Source organism: Strongylocentrotus purpuratus, unplaced genomic scaffold (genome assembly GCF_000002235.5).
Source record: "Strongylocentrotus purpuratus isolate Spur 01 unplaced genomic scaffold, Spur_5.0 spur5_scaffold_3, whole genome shotgun sequence".
In the NCBI taxonomy this organism is placed as follows: Eukaryota; Metazoa; Echinodermata; class Echinoidea; order Camarodonta; family Strongylocentrotidae; genus Strongylocentrotus; species Strongylocentrotus purpuratus.
This window is the reverse complement of record NW_022145609.1, coordinates 21891438-21902970: the sequence shown is the minus strand read 5'-3', so window position 1 is coordinate 21902970 and position 11533 is coordinate 21891438. Positions and strand designations below refer to the sequence as shown.

The following is an 11533-nucleotide window of genomic DNA, read 5'->3' as shown; positions in this document are numbered from 1 at the left end:
TCTTTAAAGAAAATAAGAGAGGTGGCCACTAAGACAGGTTTAATCATATTTGTACAGAAACTGCAATATTTTATTTCTCTCTTAAAATTGCGTTTTCATGATTTCAAGCCATTTTGCCCCACAAGTTAGAACTTACAACATTTAAGATTGTTTTTGTTTTAATTTAATTTAGTAGTTAGCCTCATTGGAGCATTAGATCAAATCAAGTATCGAGTAAAATGATACTTATCATGTAATGTTATGGTCATTATTCATAATACTCTGTACACCATTATGAAACATGAATTGACCAAACACCTTTGCTCATGTTCATGTATGTCATTTTATGAGTATGGCCAATTTCCATGATTGCACAAAATTAAGGTGCAAATTGTTATGCCTTTAATAGTGGAATGGCATGAATATATTTTCCTATGATAACGAGAAAGAAAATAATTTGAAGTTTGAAAAAGATAGAATAAAAATTTATTGACAATGCAGAACATGTTTTGTTGATTGTTTATTTCGATGTACAGTAGTTGGTTGAATTATAAACTCTGTGTGTGTGTGACGGGGGGATATATTTTTCTTGTACACCATGCATACTTAAAGTGTACCAATCACTTAAGTAAAAATAATTTGTATACATCTGAAATCAACACCAGAACCTTTACCGGGCATTCTACATGTATGACCAAACAAATAAGGAGTACGGTATGCCCTATTCCATGCGAGCACCTGCAGGTGTGCTGATTATTCTACTCAAAAGTCACCTTTAAGTTAATTGAGATTGTATTTAAACTTGCAATATCTCTTCTTAAAATTAATACTTACCCTTATATTTTTAATATATAACCTTGCTGCATGTAACCCTTCCCTCATAGAACAACTTTTTTGTTGGGGGGGGGGGGGGGGAGGGTTATTGGTACACTTTAAGATAATGCCAGACACACACACTTATTTGTCTTTTACACGATCTGCCTTTTCCAATCACTTCCACACTGTTTCTTTCGCAATGAAATCGCATTACCAAAATCGAACTTTATCTTCAAGTAGGCAAGCGTGTTCGGTGGTACATCAATCATAAAGAAAACAATTAAGGCAACTTTATTCAAAATTGTATTATGTCTGTTTTATTTACACACTTAGATAAACACTGCTACCATGACAACAAAAACATTACTTTGGAAGTACATCATGAGATGAACCTCCATGATTTTCGGTCTAATTCCAACCTCTGACCAAACTGCTCAATAAACTCATCCACACCCGACTATTTTTTTGTAAACCTACGGGTCAAGAAAAATGTCTAGTTAAAGGGATAGTTGAGTTCTTGTTTAAGACCTCAAATGTCTAAAAAAAAGCATGTTTATTGCTGTTATGACATTTCTAGTGCCCTTTTAGAACCTAAAATTGCTACATGTATGAAGGTAATTTTAGACCCCAAAATGTGTGAATTTAGATTGAATACGAATCGATCATACCAATTCAGCTCCACTTTCAAAAAAATATAGTGACCGTTAATACATTAATTAATCAATAATAACAATACACGGGCCGGCTGGTTAGGGGTATTATAACCAACACGAAAAGCCAACAAACAGACAATATTGGCATTGGCTGGAATAGAACGTACAAGGCGCTATCTTGTTTTTCAACGGCTGGTTCAAAATTACTAAATATTTGTGGGGCACATATTAGAAATGGTTTAATATATTTATGGATTTTTCACCCGTCTCTGAACCGATTTTGATCAAACAGATGATTTTGTCATGTAAATTGTATATTCTTTCAAATTTGACACTCAAAGTTTGTTACTATCTCACACAAAAATTATTTCGTGTAGCGCCCTCTGCAACAAAACTCAACTATCCCTTTAAGGATTTGGCTAGTCAGTTCATTGGCTTCTGTGCCGTGTTAGTACTTTTTCGCTGTATGCTTGTGTAGCCAAAAGCATTTTGCCATAAGCAGTTGGTCTTGATGAACTTGCCTGGACCAATACCCCTATGCGTGTCCCTCGGATCATCGCAGATTGGATGTTATTGCCAAAGGGCAATGGCTTTGACTGTAGTTTTACAAGACTCTGCAAAATAACCAACAAACCTCAAAAACCTCTCTTGAAAAGACTGTCATAGGAGGTACAGTGTATTCCATAGTGCTTATATGTTATTATGCTTCTATTGTTCTTAAAAGCCAGCGAGTTCATTCATCCGTCTCTTCTAGCTTTCAACAGCTTTGCAGCTAGGGAGTCCATTCACCAACTTTGGTTATAAACTAGGTCATTCATAAGTCACGAGTGATATTCCATAGTGACATTCCCTCCTATTTCGTGCTTGGCTTTCTCTTAAAAGCCAGCAATTCCATTGACCTATCCTCAAGATCTCGTCAATTTGGCTTCGGACGAGAGTCATGAAAGCCAGCAGCCACAAGTTTCCGTAACATTTTCTTCATGTCATCCTCCGACATGAACTCACAGTTTGTGAGGGCAGTCACCACAGCGATAGTCGTGTGGATTGATTTGGCACGGACCCATATCCTTCCGTTCATACCTATGGCTATCTCGTACGAAATTTTCTCACCAAGGAATTTCAGCATCGGACAGTCTTTGAGCAGGAGCCTGTAAGGAGAAGAGCAGAGAAAAATTAAATTTATCTTGACAACTACATCTGAATTTAAAATTAGGAAGAACTCACAAAAATAGAATATTGTTCATACATATTGCAAGTAATACATGTGATCACTTTTACATTGAGGAGCACGATCACAAGGCATTTGTCAACAAAACCATATTGTTCAAGTCATCGCTTGTCAGGGCATATAAAATACAATAGAATCAGGCCGAGGTCCTAGTGATTTCTTGGGAAATTCAAAAATGATACTTTTTCAAGTTTTTTTGTTATTGTCCCACTTTTCTTAATTGACCCACATAGCAGGTAAGCCACACCAGTGAACTCGTTTACACTCCATATTTGAGCAATATTATAAAGTTTTCAAGGGTGATGCAGTTCTCTACCAAAACCCCTCGGCTGTAGCGGTCACCTATATATTCTCTTACTAAAAGGAAAACATGTTGCAGAATTTGCAGCCTACTAAGACAACCTATCAGCAACAGCAATTTTTTTTTGAAAACGCACTTGTTTTCAGGAGCTTTTGAATAATTTTGTTGTTGTTCTGTTAAGAGTCCTGTATTCATCACAGCTTAGTGGAGTATATTTATATTGTAGCTGTGCTATATCAATTGATCTAATTATCATCAAAAAAATGAACATAAATAGTGTGAAGTTGTTATTCCATTTAGCCTTTATAGACGAGTATCACTGTATTCGGATCCAATGCTTTAATTACCTTCTCACAAGCCCAAGAGTACACCGGAACATGAAGCCATCGGATCCTACCACACCCAGTCCCTGTGATCTCCCGCTGCTATCGATACAAACAAGCTCCGGTTCCATGTCCCGATTGGCAACGAGAAGCTTGGCATACACCACATCTCCCACCTGTATTGTTTGATCGATTAAAGCAAAAACGCAGGTTTTATTAATATCAATATGAAAAAGAGATTTATCTTGCTATCATTGCTAACATAATATTGCAGATATCAAAGTCTTAAAAGATACTATGTCCCTTTTGCAGCCAACCTCAAATTCTGTAGAACTTTGCAGGAATTATGAATATGTCATGTATGTCCTATCTGTGAAGTTTAAAGGTTAGCAGTGTCGTAATATTCAAATTATGCAAGGAAACATGTTTACTTGCTAGACTTAACCGTCAGACACTATTGTCAGTATTGAGTGACTGACTGGCTTTTTCTTCTTCTTTGGTAATAACATACATAAAATGAGCTGTAAAGGATTTGTCTACATCAATAACCAACTTCTTGTAATGGCCAAAATTAAACTGATTGAATCATTGCACAGCATTAAACGTACAACCATGCGGTACAATGGTCTGAAAATCAAGACTATTACTTATTGGCTCTGTAGCTCCTAAGTCGATTTGACAAGTAATAGTCATTATATTCCCACTAAAAGACATTTTCAAGCCCCATTTTTTTAAGGGGAGTTCTAAATTAGTATTATCTTTCAAATGCCATTGGAATTTTAACCTTTACATTTTTTTGGCGTGCAAAAGGGACATAGTACCTTTAAGGGTATTGGAAAAATAAATGAAACCTTGATTTTGATCGTGGAAGAAACAAAGCCACATTTCGTTAATAGTAGGAGTAGATGGAGGCCCTTTATCTGTTGAGTCGATCTTTATTTCTCAGAAATACAGTGATTTTTGTTAAAGTTGGATCACTGCACATATTAAACACAAAAAGCAATTATGTGATGGAATAACATTGTCTGCTAAGGTGTGATTCAGAAAGAACAAAATACACTACAAAAATGAACTTTGAATTTTTACTCTAGATATAAGTTTTTATGCCAAAATGAAACAAGAAATATTGAAAAAATGCCTGATTTTGGAAATTTAATACATTTCCACTTTCCAAGCCACAAAAAGTCACCTGCCATTTTAACATTCCTGAACTATTCAAAAATTACTCTCAGATATAAAAGCAATTGCAAAATGAGATGGTCATATTACCTCGTGATATATTAACAATGTTCTTGCTTGAATTTCTTTGACATTTTTGGCAAGCCGACTCTCGTGTGTCAGGGATAACATGAGAGTACTTGTTAGTACTCTAGTAAAAATACAAACAAATAGTTCTTCCTAAATTTTGATTGAGAACTTAATTATGGTAAAAGACCAGGGGAAAAAATATTTAAACAATTTCGGGGGCTACTTTTCAAGCTTGCTTGCATGAAAATAACACTCTTTAATTTGTTTTGCATTCAACTCTATGCAAACTTTGGGGGGCTCTTTTTTGCATTTCAGGGGCTAATTCGACCCGAGCCCCTGTGTATATTTTTCCTGTAAAAGACAAAGGGCTCCCCCATCGTACTTGCCTGAACATTTGGTCTGTTCCTCTTTGTTGCGCCTTCGAAGGCCAGGTAAGATAGGATGGCCTGCGATTGACCCCCTATGTCTACTCGGAACACATCTCCTGCTTTCTGGGTTACGACCCCAAGAACCTTGTCTCCTTTGGCTGGTACATACTGTAAATGAAATAAAAGATTAATAAATTCTGAACAATAGTTGCATAAAACGGACACACACAATGTTAATTGCAAGTCTTTTCAGAAATGCACATGTAATACATTTTATTTTAGGAGCAGTACCACTAGTAAAATCGCTATAGTGTGACATTTATTGATACTTATTCCATTGACATTGTTTCTGCCAGTGCTACTCGTGTGTGACTTTGGAATGTATTTGGCAAGATGCTGTGTCTGTGCCTGTGCCTGTGGGCCTGCCAGCTGTGCATTTTTAGATTTACTCTAAACTTGTTTAACTTTGTGAACTTATGAAACCTATTTATGATGCATAGTAATGAGCATATCAGGACAATTACCCCCCATGGACAATCACATCACCCCCCCCCCCTTATTCTTAATCTTAGTTCAGCTTTAATTTAAGATGATTTTGCAATGGCAATGCACACACGTGTACACTACAGAGCCAGGCTACAAAAACAGACTTTCCCATTTCCTAGAACTAAATAAATAAAACTTTAATTAATATTCAATTCAAGATCAAGGATCATCCTTGAAGCCCAAAGCCATAGTAAAGTTCAATCGAGTTTAGGGAACAATTGCAGAAGACCCTACCACGGTTTTACGGGGGCACAGAATTAGAACAAACAGTCTGACAAATATTAGAAATAGAAGCCAACTACCAACGATTGGCCAAATACTACTGGAATAGTCCGACCACCGACCAACAGTCCTACCAACAGTCTGAAAATTATTAGAAATAGAGACCAATGAGCATCGACCAAATACTATTGAATAAAAGTAGCCAATGACCATCAACCAAAATATCAAGGCATCTTTGTTTAAAAAAGCCAAAGACCATCGACGAAGATAATGACAAATATTAAAAAAGAAGCCAATTAACGGCCATCGACCAATACTAGATCTAGTCTAGTCTAAGCACAAAACTACTTTTCTTTTGTGTTTTTAGCACGAGACATTCCACTAAAGTAATACAAGCAAAACTATTATTTTTCTATTGTATTTTTGAAATGAGACATCACTTGTTGATTGAAAAAGGCCAAACTATTTTTTCTTTTGTATTTTTAGAACGAGACTTCACTTGTTGATTGAAAAAGGCCAAACTATATTTTCTTTTGAATTTTTAGAACAAGACTTCACTAATACTAGGGTCTTTGACAGCAGACTAAGCGGTGTAAGAGCTACTATATCGGGCACAAGGTTAAGGTGGGACTATACAAGGGTGGGACTATACGCAGGCTGGATTTTTTGCATTACTGAAATAGTGCTCAGAATTTAAGTAATTCATCTAGTAAATGACCATATAGATATAAGACAAGAAACAAGTCAAAGGTAATGACAAGAATCAGTGCTTATCAATATAGGGCCTAACAGATATTTTGCATGAAATATCATCAGGAAAGCCATCTAAATTTGTCACAAGTTAGCAACGAACACACCAAATTCAGCGCTGCAATGACGTACAAAACGGCGTCTTGAATTCCACTTTTCATCCACCAAATGAATACAAACACACTGCCAATAGACTATATAGATCTAGATCTACAATCTTCAATACCTGTCACTGTTATCGCAGACAATAAAATCACATGCTATATCTAGAGGTCTATGGCTAATATATGAAGACTAACAATATGGTGTAGGGTATTCTGCAATTAAGCCGAGTTGAGCTTAATTATTATTACAGTCCCACGTACTGATGTGGGTGTCACAAGTTCTATCGATCGAGTTTAGCTTAATTATATTACAGTCCCACGTACTGATGTGGGTGTCACTATTTACCCTCTTTTGGTGGCAATCTATCCAGAATGTGTGTGGGTTCTTCCGTTTCAGAATCCCTGCTTTTGTTGAGAATATCTTAGTTTCGTCTTGTCTTAGCCCTGGTCCTAGGGTCATTTTTCCATGAAGCTCCCCAGGAATGTGTCCCATCAACGAATCCCCTGGTAGCACAACACGCGGTTCGAAATCATCCATGGAGGCTGCCATTTTTAATTCTGAAAAGTGCACACCGCCATCTAACGTTCTAGTGGTTCATTCCGACTACTGTATTACTCTCAATTCTAAGATTGAGGGTTCGAATCCCAGTATGGCACTAACGTCCTTTGAAAAGACGTTAATCTTAATTTTCCACTCTCCATCCAGGTATAAAGTGATACCTGACCCTTGCTGGGGCAATAATAATTGCATGGCCCTCACTTGATCACAGCTCTGATGCTCATGCTGCATGAATAAGTTAATCTCCGGGTAGGCCTATATATAGGCCTATATAAAACAAATTATTATTATGATAATAATTACTGTACCTGCGATTAATTCCCGTCGCATCCTAAACGCTGTATCGTTTATCTAATTCATTACCACGCTGGGATTAAGAGAAGGAGAAGACTTGAAGAAGAAGAATACATTGACGATCGCGAGTGGGGGAGGATATCATTATAACGCCATTAACGGGTTAAGTGCAGTCCAAGTAAGCCACTTGGAAAAGGGGTAATATTTCTTGTTACAATTACTATCATCATTGAATTAATGTTGAAATCTATTTTCTTTAACAAACAAATTAATGCCAATATTTTAGATTTGTCCTCGAGCCCCATCTTTCACTATCCTCTTTATCAGGGCTGTAAACTTTGGGGGAACTGCTTCGAGGGAGATCATATGCAATTCTTTTTGGCTCAACGGGGGGGGGGGGGGGGGGGGGGGGGGGGAGTTGAGTAAAAACAAAGTCGAAGTGCTCACTATGTATCCCTTTTACCTGCATACGTCACTATAATTATACAGATACATTTTATTGTGACGCTGCCAGACGTAATATAATTATATATTGAGGGTCGTATCCAGAACTTTTATAATCAGGACTTGGCGTCAGCAGTTGTGGAATGCAAACTTGAAGCCAGGCGCGTACGCAGGGGGGGGGGGGGGGGGGATTGAACCCTCCCCCTTGAAACTTTTTTTCTTACCCCCCCCCCCTCTCCGAGTCCCCGCTTATTCGGCCCGATTTATAAATGTTAAGCCCCCCCCCCTTGAAAAAATCTTGTGTACGCCACTCCTTGAAGCAATGGGGGTTTGTCCATTCTCATCAGGAAAAAGGAGAGATATCCCCCAAGGAAGGTCCTCTAAATGTTCTGATGATTTTGAAAGAAAGAAAGGTGAAAGAAATCTGACACCCCTGCAGTCCTGATATAAATCCTGTAGTATGCGTGGGAAATGACGTTTGCCTCCAATAGATAGAGTTATGATGTATAGTATCCAGGCGCGTACGCAGGGAATGGGGGGGGGTGTGACCTTACCCCCCCCCCTCACTGAACCAAATATCCCCCCCCCCCCCCCCCCCCCCCGCTTATCATTGTTCAGCGGCTGGCTGACTCGTTGCGAAATTTTCGGTGGGATTTAAAAACACCTCCCCCTTGGGCGGGGGGGGGGGGGGGGGGGTAGTGAGAACATTTTTTTTTTGGTCCTCGAAAATTTAAACATTTGCACCCCCCCCCCTCGAGCGCCAGGGGGTCTAACCCCCCCCCCCCAAAAAAAGGTAAAAATCACGTGTTTTTACATGATTTTTTTTTCTCAAGGGAGGGAGGGGCCGGGCCCCCGGCCCCCCCCTGGATCCGCCACTGTCCAAGGGCCTCCTAAAGCCCTGTCCGGGGTCCTGGGGGGGGGGGGCGGGAGCAGAGCTTTAGCAATTTATTTGTTACCCATTCAGAGCCTTTAATAGACGCCTTAAGCGATAAATACACACAATCTATTCTTAGGACATTTTTATACAACAGAGTGTCGTCTTCGGAACCACTTCTCGCTGTACGGATGGGGTCCAGGGGCCGTGCCCTTGTCGCGGGTCCACTAGGGCGGAGCCCCTTGAAGTTCTCTGGTTATGAAAGATTTAGATCCTTCAAAATGGCCGTTTTTCTCCTTAAAGTTCACATAGACCAACGAGTCATTTTATTTTAGAAATCATTTCTCTTTCTCTCCTGAAATTCTTTTTTTTTCGTATGAAGTCCTTGTACTGGCTCGTACAGTGGCGGATCCAGCCAGCGGGAAAAAGGGGGGGGGGGGGCCAATCCGTGAGAAAATATTAATTGCGACTCAGCCACCGGTGAATAAGCGGGGGGGGGGGGGGGGGGGTAGGAGGCACCTTTTTTGTCCAATTTTTCAGGAAATATTTTGCCCCGACTCAGTCAGCCGATGAATAGGTGGGGGGGGGGGGGGGGGTGAGACCACTAATTTTGTTTTGGCCTAATTCGTGAGAATTTTTATTAATATCTTTTTTTAACCGTCAGCAAAAAAAAAAAAATGTCCTCTAATTGCTAGCTGTACCCATCGCATTCGCACAAACAGAATTAATTAAAATGGCGTTATCTCATTTTCACAGAGTTAACGCCCTTTTCTGGCCAATTAAAGGGGCGGTACCCAAAGGCGATACCGATACCTTGCGTACGTGCGATCGGGATCGGAGCTGATCGATCGGCGACGACTAGACTGATGGACTGACTGAGAATCAAAAACACGGTAGTTTTTGTTTTGTCTTTTTATTTCAATCAAAGATGCCAAGATATTTAGCACTTGATTACGCTTACGAGGTAAGTGGTCTAGAAATGGTATAATTAAACTAAAGTGTTGAAAACTAACGATATTTCTTATAGAATTTTTTTGTTTTGTTATTAAAATGATCACTCACTCAGCTCAGTGACTCAACAGTCACTGCACTGACCACTGTCCATAGCCATGTCCATGACTGAGTCATGATAAGATTTGATCGGCCCGGGAGTCTGACTCTGACTCTGAGAATTAAAACATATTAGCCTACTACAGTCCACAGGCATTAGCTCACGGTTGATCGGTGTTGATACTTTTGGTCTAGACTATGGCTATGCCATTCACGAGTTGGAGGAAAAGAGAGGTTTAGAGAGTTATGATACTCATAGACACAGTCACCCGTACAATCAATGGTAGACTAGACTAGATCTAACTTGTTAGATCTGCAATTTTAAAATCCAATAAAACAAAGATGTACAACTACAAGTTACAACTAATGGCCTAGTACAAGTACAACTAAGCCTAAAAAAATAAGGCCAAGATAACCGTCCATAGGGCATAGCAAACTTGGTTAACTTATTTACTAATTTAGGTCTAGACTTTTTTCTACCAAGTCATGACATTATGGTTACGACCCTTCTATCTAATTTACCAAATAATTGTTATGTAATTTGAACAGACATTAATTAAAGAAAAAGATTGGCTGTGGATGAAGATCTTGATCTTAAGTAGATGTAGACTTAGAATCTACTTCTATACTAGACTAGACTATACTCTGTAAGTATTGGGACCAATCACCAGTCCATTGCAATGTTTTGTCATGATCATCTGTGTTTTTTCTTCTCATTTTGCAGGCAATAAAGGAACATCAGAATTTCCTGAGTGTTTTTCTCCTGGCTCTGCCATCAAGTCTTGGACTTAATGAACATGCTGGAAGCAATGAGGATTACAGTTACAAATTACCTTGGCTGCAAGGTATGTCAAGGAAATTTTCTCTTTCCGATATCACATTGGATAATTCATTCATTTTGAAGGAAATCTGATCAAATGATGTACTCATTCAGATGGATCTATACATTTTGGGGGCTGAAGAAACTTTAAAATCTTAATAGATATGTTAAAACTACATAACTTGGCAAATTGTATGAAATTATTTAAGCAATTCAATCAGTTATTTATTTGAACATTATTACATGAATAGATGTGTAGATATATGTATGAACAAAATGTAGGCCTATAACTATAATGAAGTTTTGAAATGTTGCACTTTAATTGGGTATTTCTTTCTTCTTTTCCTATAGTGAAAGGCAATGGCACACTGAGATCCTTGTCTAACTCTGAAGGCCTTCAAGAAACCTTGAGGCAAATTGTTCCTTCAGCCTCCGAACAAGGATTAGAAAGTATCTCTGAGGAAACAATTTACCTGTAAGCATCTTCTGAAAAGTAAATTAGTGAATTCATGAATTTCTCTATAGTATCAACCTTAAGTCTTGACCATCAGTTTAAAACAAAGAAAAAACTGCATCAATAAACGCAACAGAAATATGTATTGGTGGCTAGCCTTCAACAAAACAATCAATGAGACTGTGTGATTATTAAGACAATAAGAACTTATATGTGAATGTAAATTGAAAATCATGGTGGTTGAATTGTGCATACATTTTCTGGAATTAGTTGAGTTCATACAATTTTTTTTTAAACTGGCAAAACATTTTTTTCTTATTGAAGCTAGCTGTGCATCTTTTTATTCTTTTATTCTTTTTATTCTGTAGCCATCGGGTAAATGCTCATGAAGACTTTGCATTTTTCTTTCTTTTGAGATTTAGAGCTTTTATTTCTATTAACTGTGCTTGAAATCCCTACATTTTTAGATTGAGGGCCTGTTCTGAAAAGCGCTATATAAA

The 11533-nt window shown here is 38.3% G+C and overlaps 1 protein-coding gene across 1 annotated transcript; it reads right to left on the bottom strand.

The window, feature by feature from the left end:
* Positions 1 to 1511: 1511 nt before the first annotated feature.
* LOC575819 (exosome complex component RRP40) lies at positions 1512 to 7119 on the bottom strand. The gene is made up of 4 exons (XM_003729896.3): positions 6885 to 7119; positions 4935 to 5084; positions 3325 to 3476; positions 1512 to 2596 (listed from the first exon to the last, which is right to left on the bottom strand). The coding sequence occupies exons 1-4, from the start codon at positions 7086 to 7088 to the stop codon at positions 2365 to 2367; spliced, it is 738 nt and encodes a 245-aa protein (XP_003729944.2). The 5' UTR covers positions 7089 to 7119; the 3' UTR covers positions 1512 to 2364.
* Between the last annotated feature and the right edge of the window lie 4414 nt (positions 7120 to 11533).